Source organism: Otolemur garnettii, unplaced genomic scaffold (genome assembly GCF_000181295.1).
Source record: "Otolemur garnettii isolate 467f Iridium unplaced genomic scaffold, OtoGar3 scaffold00083, whole genome shotgun sequence".
Lineage (NCBI taxonomy): Eukaryota > Metazoa > Chordata > Mammalia > Primates > Galagidae > Otolemur > Otolemur garnettii.
In genome coordinates, this window is record NW_003852478.1 from 7,298,965 (window position 1) to 7,319,138 (window position 20,174).

Below are 20,174 nucleotides of genomic sequence, written 5' to 3' on the forward strand. Positions count from 1 at the left end.
AAAAAAAAAAAAAAAAAAGAAATGAAGACTCACTCTCAGAGAGCCTCAGCACAGGGACAGCAGATGGGTGAAACCTCCATCTCTCCTGTTGTTATCCACTCCCTCCCTGAATTTACTCAATTCATGAGTAAATTGTCCAATTTACAGAGGAGTAATGACACAAGACCTCACGAATACGCCTGGATTTCTATCCAGGGAAGCAGCGTTATCAGAGAAGGGAATTTGTAATCTTCAGCAAACACATGTTGATTCTTGGTATTTGCATCACCGCTTGTTCAGATGCCCTGTTTCCATTTCATTAGTGGGTCAGTAAATAATCCTACCTGGCAGCGGGTCCTCAATATCTGGATGCACAGAAGGAAATCTGGTGAGGCCTGGCCAGGGCAAAGCAGCAAGCCCCCCCCCCCCCCAAGCTCAGGAATACTGCAAAGATGACGCTTGGCAAGCCTTGCCAAAGAGACGCAGGATATAAATGTGATAAGATCCAAGACATCAGGCTGGCTCTGGAGGCCTCCTTTGAAGTTTGCTAAGTGGATTATCAGGGGGAGGCTGATATTTATATGTACAAACACTCAGGCATTACTGCTAATTGTGGTAAATCAGGCTGGCCAGCCTGGCTGTGGGACCTGCTGTGCCTGCCACAGCAGCAATGTGGAAACCCCGCATCCCAGGCACATGGCAGGGACCTCAGGAGCATCCGCCAGCCAGCATTGTGCCAATTGTGCTTGGGTTCACAGCGCTGGGATTGTGCTTCTCCTGCTGTGGTGAGCAGAAAAGGAAGGGGAGGGCTAACTTGCCTTAAGAGATAGTGGGAGCCGGTGCCTGTGGCTCAAGGAGTAGGGCGTTGACCCCATCTACTGGAGGCAGTGGGTTCAAACCCAGCCTCAGCCACAAAAACTGAAAAAAAAAAAAAGGGATAGTGGGAGAGGGGTGCAGGGAAGCTAAACAGCTGACTCTGGCCTTGCCTTGAGAGGGACCCCGTCGCCCGTGGAGAGAGCACAGCTTCTGCAGAATCCTGGCTCTGTCACCATCTCTGTGATTTTGGTCATTTGCTAAAGCTCTCTGAGCTTTGACTGCCCTTTTTAAAATCAACTTGAAATAATCACAGATCTGTTCTTAACAAACATAGCACACACCTGAATACTTTGGTAGTAAATATTAGTTTCTCTGAAGTGTGCTATAGTTGCACCTGTGAACAGCCACCACACTTCAGCCTCAGCAGCAGAGCAGGACCCCATCCCTAAACAAGTAAATAAAATACATAAGTTAAAAGAACAATCGTTTCTCTTTCTCTCTTTCTCTCTAACCCAGCCCTTTCCCATGACCACCATCCCACTTTTCACTCTCTTCATTTTCCTCCTTTCTTTTCCTGGTGGAAAGTCTGATTCCTGCAAGCAGACCACCTTAAATCGGACTCACATGAGAAGGCCTCACCAAAAACTACTTTTTGTTTTTGAGACAGAGTCTCACTCTGTCACAGCAACCTCAAATTCCTGGGCTCAAGCAATCCTCTTGCCTCAGTCACCTGAGTAGCTGGGACTATAGGTGCCTGCCACAACATCTGGCTAGTTCTATAGATGGGGGTCTTGCTCTTGCTCAGGCTGGTCTCCAACTCCTGAGCTCATCTACCTGCACTGGCCTCACAGGCGTGAGCTGCTGTGCCCAGCCCAAAACTACATTCTTTACTGGATCCTCTCCAACCAAAAACAAAACAGACAACCACCACAACAAAACACTGCAAAACCCAACAACCCAGCTAAGGGTACATAGGAATGCATTGAGTTTTTCTTTTCTTTCTTTTTAAAAAAGACCGTTTACTCAGAAGTCATGTACACACATCTTGGTTTCCAAGTTAAGGAACCCATGAAGCCCCATTTGGCTCACTTCATTGCATGCGTTGAGGAGCAGCTCAGGGTCCCAGTGCCTCCCTGACCAGGACTAAGGTGGTGCATTTATTATGGCTCATGGTAAAGCTTGGGCCCCTGCCCAGGCCGCTCAACGTGGCCTCTTCATTTGAAACTGGGGTACTCAGAAGCCCCAGCACCTGCGAGCCCGTGCACAGATGGGTGTTCTGCTGACTTCAGTAAGATCACTTTCACCCGTGACTTCATGGGGGCGTGCGGGGACATAAAGTGAAGGAGGTGTGTGTGAAAAGGGAAAGCTAGAGAAGAGGGCTCTTTTCAGAGCATTTGCCAGGATAGACCCCTCTTTAATTGTGTTTTCTCTTTTCTCTTCCCTCCCTTCCTTTCTTTTCGTCCACTTCTTACCCTTTTGTATCAGGTGGATAGTCAATTTCAGTTTCTCCCCTTCCCCAGATTCTTGGGTAGGAAATCGGAGAGGTCTTGAACTTGGTTTGTACAGATGCTGGTCCCTAACATGTGCACGGATGATCGGCCTCCACTGAATTTCATCCTGCTGTCTGCTGTGTGCTCCCCACACAGGCAGGCAGTCGCCCTTCCCCTCCCACCCCCTTTTTCTTACTGTGGTTGCTGCTTCCTCCTCCCGTGCCTGTGTCCTGCCTTTCCTCACGTGTTCTGTGAGGGTCGCTGTGAGAACCTGGCCAGACAGCCCCAGTCTGAGCCTCCCAGTGACACTGGCTGGTGGGAGTCCCCCAACTACATCAGAAGGACACTTACTGGGGAAGGCGTTTGTTCCCACCCAAGCAACTTTCCCCAAGTTGCTGAGGATGTGAACTCCTTATTTGAGATGAAAACAGCTCTAGTATGGAGTTGAGAAAATATATGCACTCATTTCTTTGGTTTTCACTTCTTAATTTTTAAGCTCTAAAAGGAAAAGGTCCCCCGTTGTCTTGGACACATTCTGGGACTTTTCAGAATTAACACGCTGTGTCTGAGGGTCTGGCTTCAGGTGGCTCCTGTTGTGACCGTGGGGCCCCAGTGGGCTATCAGGCTATCTTCTCAGGCATCTTACTGTTTTAAATCTTAAACTTGGGCACTTTTTTTTTTGAGACAGAGTCTCACTATTTCGCCCTGGGTAGAGTGCCGTGGTGTTACAGCTCACAGCAACCTCAAACTCTCGGGCTTAAGCCATTCTCTTGCCTCAGTCTCCCAAGTAGCTGGGATGACAGGTGCCCGCCACAACATGCAGCTATTTTTTTGTTGCAGTTGTTTAGCTGGCCCGGGCCAGGTTTGAACCTGCCACCCTCAGTGTATGTGGCTGGAGCTGCAACCCCTGTGCAATGGGTGATGAGCTAAACGTGGACATTTTTGACTAACATGATGCTGTTAATGTTTTACGTTATGCAAAGTGAAATAGGCTCAAGGGATGTTTCTATCAGCTAACGCCGTTTCTGTTTGACTTTTTGACTTTTGCAGTTTTCCAGAGCCATGGGGACTTCCCACGGGGCCTTCCTGGTCGTAGGCTGTCTCCTCACAGGTATGGTGCCCGTCCTCTCTGAGTTTGTTGTCACGACTGCCTTATTTCCTAAGTTCTGTGTTCTGTGGGTTTGCACAGTCCAGAAGAGTGAAGAGAAAGAGGGCATCCATAGGACGTTATCTAGAATGACCACCAATGTTCAGTCCCCTTGCTGTATTGCACTAATTCCATTTCAGAAGGAATACTGTCCACCAGAAGCTTTAGTATATGTATAATCTTGGCATTGAAATGTTGTCAGTACCTGCTGACAATACTAAATTCAGTCACCACCCACTTCCTTTTCCCAGGACAAGGGCTTTCAGCAGAGGTGGATCAGATACATTCCATATTCAGTGGGCGCAGTGGGACACCTGTAATCCCAGCTACTTGGGAGGTTGAGGCAGGATAACTTGAGGCTGGGCGTTAGAGGCCGCAGGGTGTGAAGATTGTGTCTGCCAATAGCCACCGCATTCCAGCCTGGGCAACATGGTGAGACTCTCTTAAAAAAAATGTTCAAAGGGGGGCAGCACCTGTGGCTCAAAGGAGTAGGGCACTGGCCCCATATGCTGGAGGTGGTGGGTTCAAACGCAGCCCTGGCCGAATAATAATAATAATAATGATAACAAAATATTCAAAGGGAATAAATAGAACATACTTGCCCAGGGACTCAAACCTGTCTCAATAAAAGATGCTTAAGTTGCTAATCTCTGAGCCACCTGTATCTTTCTCTTAGAAACCAACTGGTAGGTGACTGTTTGGCTCTTGAAAAATCCTATTAAGTCTTTTCCAGCAGGAGGATGCCATTGGGGCCATTTATTGAAATATTTATTGGGCCTTCTTAGTTTTCATCCAGATTTTTATGCACTACAGATGTTCACCATGAAAGCAGTGCTTTCGTAGTCTGAGGAATTAACTCAGTCTTTTAGTGTCTTTGAGTCTTATCTATTTAGATGTGGTGGAGTGGAGCAAGACCAGAGATTCAACACTTCTCAGCTGCACTGTGTCCGCCCAGCTGGGGGCAGGGGTGACCCACATGCACACAGAGCTGTCCTGAGCTTCAGGAGTCACAGCGGCCACATCCTGAAATTGGGTGGGATTCCCACATCTGGCTCCAAGGGAGGTCAGAGACCATTAATTAATAAATGACTAATTAAGACATGATTAAGACTGACAGCTCTTCTGTCAGTTTTAGAGATGAGGAAAGCTAGACTGAAATTTGAGGCTCTAAGATGAACTCAGAGTTTTCATTTTGGGGCTTTACTCATTATTTGTGAGCTAAAATCTACACGGTCCTGCCTTGGCCCTGGAAGTCATCAGGGAGACACAGTGTGCGAGAGGGCTTGTAAGTGATGGAAGACAGATGATTCTTGAGCACAGATCCACTTTGTTGTCCAGTCAAGCTCCCTGCCTCTCTCCTCATCCCACGTTTGTAACTAAGGAAACCACCTCTGCGGGGAATCTGGACCACAAAGACCATACGTGCTTGAGTCTGTGCCATCTTGGGATACTTTGTGGTCATGCATAAGGGTCTGAAATATGGAATTGGGATCAGGCACCCTCTATCCATTTGAGTGTCTGGAGGGGGGAATCTAGAAGGCTTGGTGGGGCTATTGAGGCCTTTGGAACGGTTGCTGCTCTCAGCAGATGCAGTGGCTGTTATAAGGGGGCGCCTTTCATGGGCATCCAGGCTAACGGATTTTTGCGTAGAAATGATCGTTGTTCATATAAGCGGCTACTGTTACTTCTCTCAGTCCTCCGGGCCAGACCGCCCTTTCCAGCTACACCCCATTCAGAGCGTGTTTCCTTTTGCAGGGCCGGGCCTAATCCTCTGCCAGCTTTCATTCCCTTCGATCCTCCCAAACGAGAACGAGAAGGTCGTGCAGCTGAATTCATCCTTTTCTCTGAGATGCTTTGGGGAGAGTGAAGTGAGCTGGCAGTACCCCATGTCTGAAGAAGAGAACCCCAGTGTGGAGGTCAGAACTGAGGAGAACAACAGCGGCTTCTTTGTGAAGGTGCTGGAGGTGGCCAACGCCTCGGCCGCGCACACGGGGCTGTACACCTGCTATTACAACCACACTCAGACAGAGGAGGGCGAGCCTGAAGGCCGGCACGTGTACATCTACGTGCCAGGTGAGTGCACGTGTCCCCTGGACCACGCCTGGGGCCGATTGACTCTCCTGCTAACTGTGCTAAGGTTTTTTAAAAATATAAAAATAATAAATATCAGTTGGAGGAAATCTGAAAAATACACGGGAACACACCCAAACAGAGATCACTGGTAATGTCATTATCAAAAAATATTCATTGTTAGCCTTTCAGAGCTGTGTTAAGTTTTGAAAATCATCACGGAATGTCCTTTTTCGGTATTGTATACAAAATCTGGAATATATTCATTTCTGCTCAGTTCAATCAGGTTGAAGAAATATTCACGGTGTGGCAGGCACTGCATCAAGTGTCGGGGACACAGAATTATAGGGGGCCTCCATCTCGGAGTTGCTGATGGCTCAGGACATCTTCCAAATAAAAATCTAGTTTTTCAGATTTTACTCTTGATGAATTAGAATGGATTTTTTTTCTTTTTAAATAAACTTGAGGTGGGGGAAATCCCATACTAATGTTATCCTGTGTCATCTGAGAAGCAGATGTAATTAAGCCCACAAGAGTCGTATTAGGGGACATGAGATGGGATTGCAGAGGCTGAGAGAGCCTCCTGACTGCATGGGAAATGTGACCCTGAGTGAAGGGGAGAGGGAGGGAGGAGGCAGATGAGTGCTGGACGCTGTGCTGGTGAAGGGAGGTCCAGCTGTCCTCCAGCCGACTGTACCCAGTTCTGCTCAGTCATTGGCTGGAGGCTTCCCTGGGGAGTGTGGCCTTAGTCTGTGACAGACAGCTGTGCCCCGTGTAGTTGAGGAACATGCAGTGTTTTCTTACAGCAGCCATGCAAGCTGACTAAGCTTGGCCATGAACTTGAGATGTATTTGGTCCACCTCCCACCTAGCATTCCCTGTGCACTCTTTAAGATTCAGTATCTGGGTAGCACCTGTGGCTCAAAAGGATAGGGTGCCAGCTCCATATGCTGTAGGTGGTGGGTTCAAACCCAGCCCTGGCCAAAAAAAACCCAACACAAAACAGGGGGCCTTTTGGCTGTTAGCTGTTAATAAAAAAGACCTGATGTTATTTATTTATTATTTAAGATTTAGTATCTGTGTCTGTATATGGAGCCTTTTGGCTGTTAGCTGTTAATAAAAAAAGGCCCTGATGTTATTTATTTATTTATTTTTGAGACAGAATCTCATTCAGTCACCCTGGTACAGTGCTGTGGCATCATAGGTCACAGCAACCTCAAACTCTTATGCTCAGTGATCCTCCTGCCTCAGCCTCTTGAGTAGCTGGAACTATAGGTGCCCACTATAACACCTGCCTAGTTTTTCTATTTTCTGCCTTTTATTTTTCAGTTTTTTAATGGACTTCCCTTCCCATCCTCCCTAACCCTGGGTGTCCAGTGATTTAGACCTTCACTTCTTTCATGACTCTCTTATCCATCAACCTTCCTTCTTAACAATAAAATAATTTTGTTTCAAAAAGTGTGGGCATTTAGAACATCACCCCAACCTCATTCCCACTTAGGCTCCTTCAGCAAAATCTTCTCAGTGTGAAGGATTTCCCTCCCGCTGTGATGAGAATGGTAGGCATCTGGGTTTGTTGAAGGTACATGAGTCCTGACGTTTTGATCCACCTAAGACTGTACAAATATTCTTGTTCCTCCCTCCTGCCGGCACAAACACCACCCAGGTAGCCCCTGCACTGCTGTCCAGCAGAGATCTTTTGTTGGCAATAATGGAGCCTTAGGGGCCTTTTCTGCAGCTGATGCTTGAGATGCTTAGTACTTATTACCATAGTAGCTTAAGTAGCTGATTTTCTTTTGGGAAGGAAATTCTCAGACTATGGAATTATAAATTTTATATATTACTCAAGGGATTATTGCTTTTTTTTTTTTTTTTTTGAGACAGAGTCTCACTCATTTGCCCTGGGGTTGTGTGCCATGGCATCATCGTTCACTGCAACCTCAAACTCCTGGGTTCAAGTGATCCTCAGCCTCCCAAGTAGCTGGGACTATAGGCATCTACCATGACACCTGGCTTTTTTTTTTAGAGATGGAGTCTCGCTCCTGCTCAGGTGATCCACCTTCCTTGGCCTCCCTGAGTGCTAGGATTATAGGTGTGAGCCACCACGCCCGCCAAAGGACTACTTTTTCATGAATATATTTCTGTGTTTCTTCTCAATATTGCTGACAATAGATGATAGGAGTTTTTTAAGCCTTCCATAATTTGAAAATTATGAATATTTTTTCTTGTCTTGAGCAGAATTGGCTCTACTATCTTATTGTCCATTTTTGGTTAAGTTGTTGCTTAAATTCGATCTAGATTCCTGGCTAGTGTTTATATTTATTGTTGGTATTTTTGGTCTGGTCCATGCAGTTTGGTGTTATTCATACTTTACAATCTCTTTCTTTTTTATTAAATCATAACTTTGTACATTGATGCATTTATGGGATTCAGGGTACTTTACAGTCTCTTTCTAAGCTGTCACGATGACTAATGGCAGTGGGACAAATCTCCTTAAAGTATAAATCGTACCTAGTAAGAATAACACCAGTGGAAATTCTCACTACTGTGCACAATGTGAGGGTGTACAGCCCCCAGGTGAAGGGCTCACCTACAACTTGGACTTACCTTAGAGACAAAAACAATGTGCCCTAAATGTTTGTACCCTCATATCAATCTGAAAATTTTAAAAAAAGAATAATGCCAATGGGATAATTTTTCTGGGTATGTGTGTAAAGGTGAAACTAATGCTCAATACAGTGTTTCTTTTTTAAACCACAGACCCAGATGTAGCCTTCGTACCTCTGGGAATGACCGACTATTTAGTCATCGTGGAGGATGATGACTCCGCCATCATTCCTTGTCGCACGACTGATCCTGAGACTCCCGTCACCTTACATAACAGCGAGGGGGTGGTACCTGCTTCCTATGACAGCAGACAGGGCTTTAACGGGACCTTCACTGTCGGGCCCTATGTCTGTGAGGCCACCGTCAACGGAAAGAAGTTCCAGACCATCCCGTTTAATGTTTATGCCTTGAAAGGTATTCATATCCTCTTTCTGCTTTAAATAGGAGTAACCAGCAAAATCATCAGATGCATGTAGATGTTTTTTTTTTTTTTTTAAAACCACCATCCTGGTGTTAGAGATTCTGAATTCCAATTTGGGGATTCAGGACCCTACCTAATACAGTATCAGGCTGACCTCTGTGGCTATATAATAATATAAGCTTAAAATTACTGAAGGCTACAGCTTGCTGACCTATGGAAGAGTTTGTGTTTCGTTAATTAGTTTCAAAATGCTATAAGGAATTCTTTCTTGCATAAGCCTCTTATTGCTTTGTTCACATTCCTGACTATAGCAGGCCTAAGAACAAACATAAGCCGGGGCGGGGGGTGGTGGTTGGATGCCTAGATTAATTTTAGTAACTTAAGAAAAGTGACTTCAATTCAGAGGGAGATTGTAGACTTCCTCCCTTTGGTGTGGTGGTTAGTATGAATGGGGTCCGCAGATATGTTTTGCCTGCCTAGTCTACGTGGAGAGATGGCAGCCGCAGGAGTGTGCCATTTTAAAATCAGACGCTGGCTGCTTTTGTGCCGGGCACTGTGCTAGGCTCTGGGAAAGTGCTGAGAATAACCCAGGAGCAGAGTGGAAGAGAGAAATAAGAAATGATGGGGCAGGAGCAAGGGGCCTAGCCAGGGTGGATTGACTGACTGGATAAACACATGGGTCAAGGTGATGGCTGAAGAGTGTAGCCACAACTGACCCAACGCTCAAGAGTGCCGACTTTTGTTTAATCGATTTTTACTATAATTATTACTTTGTGTTTTTGTATTATAACTACATGTCAAAGTGTACACCAATTCAAAATGAAGATTTCTGAGATTTTCTGAAGTTTGTCTTGATCAAACTAGTTTGCAGTTCATTTTTTAGGGTTTTTTTTTTTTTTAAAGAAACAAATAAACCAACCCGACCCTTACTAGCTCCTGGCTGTGTCCTGTGGGTTTTTAGGCCCGTGTATATGTTCTTTTTTTCCTAGCAACATCAGAACTGGATCTAGAAATGAAAGCTCTCAAAACTGTGTACAAGGCAGGAGAAACCATCGAGGTCACCTGTGCTGTCTTTAACAATGAAGTGGTTGACCTGAAGTGGACGTACCCCGGAGAAATGGTAGGTGGCTAAGATGTGGAGTGGGGGGAGCAGAGCGCAGTGGACTCAGAGTCCCAGCTGCCCCTGAGCTTCTCTCGACCTTAACGTCCCCCCTCACAGTGAGCACATGTGACTAGATGGACTTCAAGGCTCCTTGATCAATGGGGTGGTTTGAGGTGATAATAGCTGGACCGAGGCCTTCAGGGTACATGAAGGGTGTGCACTGAGTCTTCTTTTTCAGAAATCAGAAAGAAATAGGAAGGTTCTGTGGCAACAAACCCAGAAAATAGGAAAAGCAACAGATGACTAGATTTTCTCCTTTGCTAGCTGCCGAGGCAGCCGTCCATCCTCCGCTGTCTGGGCTCCCGTGCTTTTGGGCTTGAAGCGTCAGGGGCTGTTGGCTGCCCACCCCACTTCCTTTTCTGCTTGGTTGGTTCCCAGGACAGTACTGAGTCTTCCTGCTCTGCCCCTGACCTGCCTGGTCACAGCCTGGCTACATTCAGTGAGCCGGCACCTTGTAGTCATTCGGCAAAGCTTTGGTGCTGTCTCCAATCCCGAGCACTGTGCCAGAAGCTGGTCCATGCAGGAAGGAGGGAGAGGGGAGGCATGGAGAGTGGAAGGGGGGAGGAGAGCCACCCAGGCCACTGAGATGTACACACTGGGTCTGGTGCGCCATGGTAAGCGTGTACGGAACTGGGTGTAAGGGGCTGTGAACCCCATGCAGGAATGATTGACAGTGTTCAGTACAGTGGCCTCATGGAGAACAAAATCTACATAACATACGTGTTTCCCCTTCACTCCTAACCTGTGATTTCTGTTCCCCACTCTTCTTGGCGTTTGATGGCTTTCTCTCCTATGCGTTTCTCTGCTTCCCTCTATCTAATTCTCTTCCTTATGCGTTTACTGCTATCCTTCCGTTGTTCCGGGGGCATCTGATCGGAAGGGGGCATTTCCCCCACTGCCTTATAAACTTCACTGTGGAAGAAACATCCATTGTCCCATCTGTGTACATCTTCCCTGAAATATGAAGTGGTTTGAGTTTTCTGTTCATACTTGACTTGATGGCCTTTAATCCTTAAAATGTAAATACTTCTTTCTGTTCATAATGGGAGACAGAGTTTTTCTGAACCCAAGTACATGCTATTTGGCTCACAGATCTATAACCAAAATGCTGTTTCATAAAATACATTTTTTTTTGAGAGAGAGAGCAACATAGATTAGTGATTACTTTTTTAAAAATTTGGATTTTTAAAATATAAGGCAGGTTTATTGCCAAAACTTACAGACATACAGAGGAAAAGCTATGGCCAGGCACAGTGGCTCACACCCGTAATCCTAGCACTCTGGGAGGCCAAGGTGGGTGGATTGCCTGAGCTCAGGAGTTCAAGACCAGCCTGAGCAAGAATAAGACCCCATCCATACTAAAAATAGAAAAACTAGCCAGATGTGGTGGTGGGCACCTGTAGTCCCAACTACTTGGGAGGCTGAGGCAAGAGGATGGCTTCATCCCAGGAGTTTGAGGTTGATGTGAGCTGTGATGCCTCAGAACTTTACTCAGGGGTGACAGAGTGAGACTTTGTCTCAAAATTAAATTAAATTAAAAAATAAAGGAAAAAAGCAGAGGAAAAACTATTTTCCTGAGTATCCCTGTTTCTATTTTAGGGAGATAAATCCTTTAAGTCTTTTTTATACATAGATAAGAGTTTAATAATTAATAGGTGTTAGTCTTTACATCGTATTTTATCATATCCTTTGCAGCACGAACACTTTACATGTGACATTGAATATGCTTTTTTTTTTTTTTTTTTTTGAGACAGAGCCTCAAGCTGTCCCCCTGGGTAGAGTGCTATGGCATCACAACTCACAGCAACCTCCAACTCCTGGGCTCAAGCGAGTCTCCTGCCTCAACCTCCCAAGTAGCTGGGACCAAAGGCACCCACCACAATGCCTGGCTATTTTTTTTGGTTGCAGCCATCATTGTTGTTTAGTGGGCCCGGGCTGGATTCGAACCTGCCACCTTAGGTGTATGTGGCTGGCGCCTTAGCCACTTGAGCCACAGGCGCCAAGCCAAAATATGCTTTTAAAACATGATTTTCTAAGGAGTTAGATTTTTTTTTTTAGACTTTTTAGACTGGTTTTGGGTTCACAGGAAAACTGAGCAGGAGGTCCAAGGAGTCCCTATGTAGCCCCCATAGGTGAAAGTGTCTGTGCCATTGCCAATATCCCCGCCATCCTGTGGTTACAACTGTGTGACGTCATCACAGCGATGACCCTACACTGACACATCCGTTAGTGCTCCCTCCTAGGAGCCAGCTTTTGACAAGTTGGTTTTCTTCCTCTTCTGCTGTAGAAAGGCAAAGGCATCACCAGGCTGGATGAAATCAAAATGCCGTCCATTAAATTGGTGTACACGTTGAGCGTCCCCAAGGCCACAGTGAAAGACAGCGGTGATTACGAATGTGCTGCTCGCCAGGCTACCAAGGAGGTGAAAGAAATGAAGAGAGTCACCATTTCTGTTCACGGTACATCCCGCTTTCTAAAATGTCAGTCGTCTACGCTGCCCGGGACCCATATGCGGTAATCCTTATTTAATGGAAACTCTTCCCTGTACAGAGAAAGGGTTCATTGAAATCAAACCCACCTTCAGCCACTTGGAGGCCGTCAACCTGCATGAAGTGAAGCACTTCGTGGTGGACGTGCAGGCCTACCCGCCTCCCAGGATATCCTGGCTGAAGGACAACCTGACTCTGATTGAGAATCTCACGGAGATCACCACCGATGTGGAAAAGATTCAGGAAATAAGGTAAAGGGACATTCTTCTCGAGTAGGCCTCTTTTCAGCATGTGTCCTGCATAGACTGAGGTTTGTGGGAGTCTTACAACCCAAACCAAAGCCAGTCTGTAAAACATGGCAATCTCAGTTAAGAGATGCTTGAAATTGAGTCCCTTTAATTATAACATTGCCATGTGGTAATAGTATCCTGGTGAGTATTTAATGATAAAATGAGAAGAAAGAAGAATTAAGAAGCTCTGGCCCCCAGTGAAAGACAGGTCCTTGGGTTCAGCTAAGGGTGGAGGAAGAGTGAAGTTGGACCCCGCTGGACTGACTATATTTCTTGTGTTCACTATCCATATTGCAAGTAGCCATGTTTGGGGATTTTACATGTGAGGCAATTATCACATCAACTTACATGAAACAAAACATCATTGACTTAATTGGGAACACATTTGCTCCATTTGGGGCCTCCACAGGAAATGACAGGAGGGGCTGGCCGGCTTTGGTCAGGGAATCTTTTGGGATCCTTGCATTTTGATCAGAGTGTAGATTATTCTTTCTTAGCTAATGGTGGAGGTTTGGGTAAATCACCCCTCAGCCTCAGTTTCCTCATCTACAACATAGGATAAACTATATCTTACATCTTTCAAAGCTAGGAATTGGATCTGATGGTATCTTGAGGTTTCTTGTAGTTTTAACCTTGGATTAGGACCCAAGAGTCAGAGGCTGCATCTTGAAGGGCCTGGCAAATTCAGCCCGGAACCTTTGTCTGAAATCATCCCAGAGAGACGAAAGTCAGCCCTGTATTTCAAGCCCTCGGGAAAAGGGAGAACCAAACCTTTCTCATCAGTTCACTTAACCTCAGGATTTGCTTTCTTCTTGCTGAACTAAATTCATGTGTACCTGAGAAGCAATGTCTGAGAAATGGAATTTTATGACCTCTCCAGAACAGTGATGGCAAAATGAGGTGGGGTCCCAACTTGGAGGGCTTTCTGATGACACGACGTGGAGGTGCACAGTGAGGTGGGGAGCGTCCACTGGGCGCTTTCCATGAGGCTGCGAGGCAGGGACAGGGTGATGCCCACACAGAGGACAGGGTGATGCCCACACAGCCTGTGCCTCAAACACACACCAGAGTGCTATCTGCAGTGACGAGACAGGGTCGCCAACTGAATGGCTTTGGCAAGACACCTATTACGGTGATTTAAGAATCCTTCAGCCCATATATTTTTAATTCCTCTTTGGGGCAAGAGGATATGAGGATGGACATGCCGGATGGGGTATCTGGCTTCAAGGAACTTAAAACTAATGGATCCACTGGCTTTCTTGGCTGAACAAGAATGAACAATGAAAGGCAGGGGCTCATTTGGCAAACCAGCAGTCCCCGTGTGCCGAAGGGGACATAAGGAAATAAGCCTGAAGCAGAGGATGAGCCACGCCAGCCTGCCTTTGTCACCCATCCTACTGCCCAGCGTTTACAGAGTGCTTTTGTGTCTAGAAAATGCTTTCACATGTGCCATCTCATTTAATGAATCCTCAGAATGATTCTGTGCTGTGTGTATAGTTATCACATTTTACCCATAGGGAAACCAAGGCATGGAGAATTTTAATGAGAACACCTGTGTTCTCCCTGCTCCACAACCAATGTGCTCCTTCTTCCTTCCGGTGGTTTCTCCACACTGCAGTGCTTTATAAAGGACAACTAGATGGATTTATGCACACTTGCACACGCGCACACACACACACACACAGCCAAAGCCATTTGTAATACATGTGAAATGATCATGCACACATGCGTGTGCACACACAGCCAAAGCCATTTGCATTTACACACACACACAGCAAAGCCATTCGTAATACACGTGAACGATCTTTTGGGGACACTTTCCTTCGATAAAGTATGAAGAGGTGGATTTTTTATAACTTATAACTTATTCTTTTGAATAGGCAACAGAATCCCATGCTTTAGAAACTAGCAAACATAAAGGGATGGGTTATAAGAAGCCCCACTCTCACGACATCTGTCCAGCCCCTCTCTCTTCCCCTTAGGGAAATACCTTTGTTAGTTTCATTAGGTTCTTAGGAAACTTTTGCATTTCTTTAAGCAAATATGAGCAAGAAGGAATGTTATGTCCTGGGGACCTGTCCGTATTTGATACATACGGCATCCTCATTCTTTCGTCCAGTGGTGTGCCATTGTTTGGCTGAATCGCCTAAATAAGGGAAGGCAAATATGTTTTTAAAAGGTAAAAATCAAAGTTTTTTTGTTTTTAAAGAAAAGCTGGTAGGTTGTGTTTCTTTCCCATTCAGAAGTCAGGCCTTAGGGGAGCTGATAGCTCGTGGGGGTGGCCATTGCTCCTCTGAAAAGGTCTGGTTTTCCCTCGTAAGAGATGTGCCTACGATTCAGATGTGCAGCACACAGACAGGGTGTTAAGAATCCCAGGAAGGTGATGACACAGACAATAACAAAAGGTGGTTTTGCTTTTTACAAAATTAAAATTTAACTTACAGCTGTCATTGCCTAGATGATTGGAATTCATTGAGCTATTGTTGAAAGAAAGTCCTTTTCTTTTAAGGTATCGAAGTAAGTTGAAGCTGATCCGTGCTAAGGAAGAAGACAGTGGCCATTATACCATTGTGGTTCAAAATGAAGATGACACGAAGAGCTATACGTTCGAACTGTTAACTCAAGGTGCGTAAAGGCAGTAGGAAGGTGATGCTAGAGTCAGGGTGTGTCCCCCAGAGAGAGCCTGGCAGAGTCAGGGAGTGTCCCCCAGAGAGAGCCTGGCACTTTGCTCGCACTTCGTGGGGGAGAAGTCACAGTTACAGGGTGAGGCTGGAGCTGTCACTGTCAGGGGTGGCTTTGTTGGACTCATGAATTCAGGTATTTATGGGACATTCTGGGTTACTCAGGAGCATTCAGGGAATTCCCAGTTTCCACCAGCTTGCTTCGCACCTGTTTCTCAATATGGCACCTCCAATTCTGAGAAGAGGGAAGGGATTTCTTTGGTCCAGATGAGTTTGAATTGTCCTGGAGGGTGTTGCTTAGCTTCCCTTGTAGACATTGTACAGTGGACCCTACCGGAATGGAGTGCCCGAGTCCATTTACGTTCAAGTTCAGCACTTATTCCCTGAGTCTCTACTGTGTGCCATGTCCTGTCCTAGGCAGGCTCATCTGAGTCTCATAGCCAATCTGTGATACAATATTAGCACATCTCTAATGTACTTGACCATGGATTAAAAAGAGAACCTTTAGAACCTCATAATATCCCAGAGGTGCACTTAGTGAATGCTGTCTTAGGGTATACTTTAGCTGAATCCCAAGTTTTAATACACAGCAGTCCCCGAGTTACAAACATCTGCCTGACGTGTGACTCACAGTTATGGGAGGGGCTGTTCCAGATAATGGGGAAATGTACCTGTTCCAACTCGCACACAAATCCAAGTGAAGAACAACCCGACAGAACCTATTTCACGTCTAACCCAGGGACACAAGCGCTTCCTTGCCTTTCAAGCCAAACAATTGTAGGAATTTTTCACTTTCTTCACTGTAGACTTAAAACATCACAGACACAAATCCCCAAACATTGAAACTGTGAAAATACTCTTAGCCAAGTGGGTCTGTCTGAACCGGAGTGTGACCCACACAACTGGTTTCAGCCCCTCCAGGGCGGTTCTGGTGCCAGGGGGACAGGCTCTGACCTCACATCTCTCTCTGGCACCTGCACATTCTGGGACGCGCTCTGCTCAGTGCGGCTTCTTTCTGTGTCTTGCAGTGCCCGCGTCCATCCTGGACCTGGTTGATGACCACCACGGCTCCACGGGGGGACAGACCGTGAGGTGCACGGCTGAAGGCACACCCCTTCCTGATATCGAGTGGCTGATTTGCAAGGATATTAAGAAGTATGCAAACCAGATGTTTCTTCTTTCTTTGTGGTCAGAGTACTTCCTCCTGGACACAAAGGGCCTCACATACCTTTTATTTCTTTTGTTGGCCTTTTTTTGATATTTGTGATTCTCATCTGGCCCAAGGCTCACATTTCCCCTAAGTGGCAAGGTAGGGTTCTGAGCGTGGACCCCAGAGTCAGAGCTGTGTTCACAAACAGCTGGAGGAGAAGGTTCATGGCTCTTGCCAGACTCTGGAAGGGTCTCTAATCTGAAAAAAGAGGAATGTTAAGAACCACTATCCTAGGAGAATTTTGACTACCCTCACCCCTATTTTTACCTCTCATTCCTTATTTGGGGAACATCAGTGACGATAGTGCCCACGTGATGGCTCACACCTCCTCCCAGCTGCTGTTGGTGGGACTCAACTCACCTCACCAGCTCCTCCTTCCTCCTGTTCCATTTTTTTTTTTTGCAGCTTTTGGCCGGGACTGGGTTTGAACCCGCCACCTCTGGCATATGGGGCCAGCGCCCTATTCCTTTGAGCCACAGGCACTGCCCTTCCCCCCATTCTAAAAGGACACTTGGCTACGTGTCCACACTCCCCCCCAAGAAGCCTCGTGTTTCTTCCTGAAGGCTGAGACTCCTGGTCCCGTCCTCTCCTAGGGCTGATGCAGGTGGGCTTGGGTGTTGACTGGAGCGCTGGTGGATTCCAGACTGGAGCTGGAATCAAGGTCTTAGACGTAATGCCACCCAGAGATTTGCTCCAGCCCTCGTGACCTCAGGCGCTCTGGCCAGTGTGGGTGGCAAGGGAGGTGGGTGGACTCTAGGCCTTTTTGAAGGGGTGGGAAATTTGGATCCTTAAACCTGCTTGAAGTTGAGCCGCTCCGTTTGCTCAGAGGTTCAAGACTGGGGAATGGTCGCCAGTAAATTTACTACACTTGCTTCTCTCTGCCTCCTTAATGGTTAGTTTTGAGTAATTGAAGCACCAGTTGTTCCCTCCTGAGCATGTGCAAACACATCTTGATGTTAAATCTGCACATCTAATAAGAAAGTCAGCCTGTAGTGCCCACGTGCAGAACAGCTCTGCTCACCTCCGTGACTCTCCATCATTGGCCGTATGCTTAAGCCCTTCTTTTCTTTAGGTGTAACAATGAAACTTCATGGACGGTCTTGGCCACCAACGTCTCCAACATGGTCACAGAGCTCCATGCACAGGACAGGAGCACAGTAGAGGGCCGAGTGACATTCGCCAAGGTGGAAGAGACCATTGCAGTTCGATGCCTGGCCAAGAACCTCCTGGGGGCTGAGAACCGAGAACTGAAGCTGGTGGCGCCCAGTGAGTCTCTGCACAACTGGACAGCTTGGCAGCTGAGCCCTGTCCTCTAGAACAGGCCACTGAATCCCAAAGAGGGTCCCGTAGGAATGAAGGCCCCAAGGCCGTGAATGCTCTTAGGGGCATCTGGATCTTACTCTCAGGTTCAGATTTAAAACAGCACCTTACAGATGCCCTTTGGCAAATGTGTGGCTGATGATCCAGCTCCCTGGTCTCTTTACTCTCAGGATCTGCTTATGGATGGGGGTGGGGAGGGCGGATCTTCTGTCTTATCATCTCCTCCCAACAAGAATTAAGCCAAAAGCAGTATCAGCAAAATGCAGTGTCTCAGGCCAGGCCTGGTGGCTCCCACCTGTAATCCTAGCACTCTGGGAGGCTGAGGTTGATAGATTGCTTGAGCTCAGGAGTTCAAGACCAGCCTGAATAAGAGTGAGACCCCATCTCTACTAAAAGCAGAAAAACTAGCCAGGCATCATGGCAGGCACTTGTAGTCCCAGCTATTTGGGAGGCTGAGGCAGGAGGATCTCTTGAGCCCAGGAATTTGAGGTTTCTGTGAGCTGTGACATTACCACACTCTAGCCTGGCAACAGAGTAAGACTCTGTTTCCAAAAAAATAAAACCAAATATAATCTTTCACAATAACCTTTATAATCAAGGGTATGAAGTAGAAGTTTCTACATGGATGTACAGTAGCTCTGATCTCATTTAGCAATCTTTATTTTGCCTATTCAAACTCTGTCCAAAAGAGAGAGATGCTTTCTCCTTTGGAGAAAGTATTGCGCTTCCCTGACTGAATTTCTTTCCTTTCTCATCTTGGGGAAGAATGGTCTTAGTGCCCCAGGTGTAGATGTTTGAAAGATGGTGTCCTGTCTCTAGGAAGAGCCAGGCGGCCTTCACTTACCACCAGCCGTGGGGGATCCCGGCGCAGACGCAGCCGCCCCGGCCTTCCTGCCCCCCTGCATGTCTGTGAGGACGGTTCTCACCCTGCCACTCCCTCTCGTCCCCTAGCCTTGCGTTCTGAACTCACGGTGGCAGCCGCGGTTCTGGTGCTGTTGGTGATTGTGATCATTTCACTCATTGTCCTGGTCGTCATCTGGAAGCAGGTGGGTATTTTCTCAACTAAAAGTCTTTAAAGGCAGTAAGAACAGGAGTAGCCACCTCAGTCAGTACCTGACCCAGAGGGAGAGCCCGGTCGTCACACGTGGCCTGAGTGTTGTTGGACCCCACCGTGTGCCCAGTCACTTCGCTGCTGTGGTGGAGTTTGGTGCACTGGGACTTTAGTAATTCACTAGTTACCTGTCCTGGTCATTTATAGAAACCGAGGTATGAAATTCGCTGGAGGGTCATCGAGTCAATCAGCCCTGATGGACATGAATATATTTATGTGGACCCAATGCAACTGCCTTACGACTCGAGATGGGAGTTTCCAAGAGATGGACTCGTGCTTGGTAAGCGCTGGGGGCTGGTCTCCCAGGACTCCGTTCCCACACGCGGGCATCTTTGCCATTTTCCGGCCTCTGGGAGAATAGAGGAGCCCAATTTGTGCTCAGTGAGAGCAATGCAGTAGAAACTTGCTTTCAGAAATATATTTCTATCTTGACAATAAGTTAATTGGATCGCTGCAATGATTTTTTTTTAAAATCTCATTCCATAACAAATTATGGTTAAAGAAAATTTTACAAAAGGAGAAGAGAATGTGGAGGGGCCTGGCAACTATACTCACCAAAATAGCTTTGCTTTGGAAGTGACACAAATTAAAATGGGATGAATCTCTGTGACTGAAAAGGAGCAGATGAGAAGTGAATGGGTGCCTTCAGAAGCAGCACACTCTGAGGACGCATGTGATGCTGCTTTATATATGATTAGAGTGTCGGATGTAAAAATATAGGTATATTTTAAAGCAAAATATGTAAAAATAAGCAAGCCAACTTATCACAAGCTTGGTCTGAGACCAAGTATATGAAGCTTTAGTCCAAGACAGTTTTTTTTAAAAGTCACATTCAGAATGAATGAAAACAAGACAACAGCAAACAAAGGAGGCAGAGGTTGTGTCCTGAGGAACAGTCTAGAAAGATGCCAGACCCCAGTTTGAACCCCCACCTGTATCTTCCCAGAGTGCACAGCAGTGTAGGTCTTTCCGGAGGGTCGCTGCAACTGAAATGCAAGGGACCCGAGGTGCCCCCAGTTGCAAGTGCTCATAGCTAAGCTTTCTTAGTGTCCCTTTCTCAGAAAGGGACAAGGAGCTTAGGGAAGTTAAAAAGTAATAAAGTTTGGGGCAGAGGGCACAGTCCCTAATGTGCCAAGAGGCGTTTTTCGGTCTCCGTTCCTGGCTGCTGCTGGGTGGCTGGTGAAGCAGCCCCTTCCCAGGGACACTTCACCAACACGGGCTGGCGATCAGAGGCACGTGGGCTGACAGTCTCTTATGAGCTGAGGCTTTGCCTGGCGAGGCTATCCCTGGGGACACTGACACCCTGGGAAAGGTCCCCTTAGACTTTGGGCTCCCTGGGGTAGGGATGGTCACCTTCTGTGTCCCCTGACATGAAGCAAAGC

The 20,174-nt window shown here is 46.7% G+C and overlaps 1 protein-coding gene across 2 annotated transcripts in view; it reads left to right on the plus strand.

The window, feature by feature from the left end:
* Window positions 1-20,174, plus strand: part of PDGFRA (platelet derived growth factor receptor alpha) — a 46,321-nt gene that overhangs the window by 6,970 nt on the left and 19,177 nt on the right. For both annotated transcript variants that reach the window (XM_023515990.1, XM_023515991.1), the window contains exons 2-12: window positions 3,336-3,396; window positions 5,188-5,505; window positions 8,262-8,522; window positions 9,519-9,649; window positions 11,979-12,150; window positions 12,242-12,431; window positions 14,980-15,095; window positions 16,180-16,306; window positions 17,434-17,627; window positions 18,633-18,727; window positions 18,940-19,072. In XM_023515990.1, coding sequence (XP_023371758.1) covers window positions 3,348-3,396; window positions 5,188-5,505; window positions 8,262-8,522; window positions 9,519-9,649; window positions 11,979-12,150; window positions 12,242-12,431; window positions 14,980-15,095; window positions 16,180-16,306; window positions 17,434-17,627; window positions 18,633-18,727; window positions 18,940-19,072 — 1,786 coding nt within the window. In that variant the 5' untranslated portion in view covers window positions 3,336-3,347. The remainder of the gene's footprint in view (window positions 1-3,335; window positions 3,397-5,187; window positions 5,506-8,261; window positions 8,523-9,518; window positions 9,650-11,978; window positions 12,151-12,241; window positions 12,432-14,979; window positions 15,096-16,179; window positions 16,307-17,433; window positions 17,628-18,632; window positions 18,728-18,939; window positions 19,073-20,174) is intronic.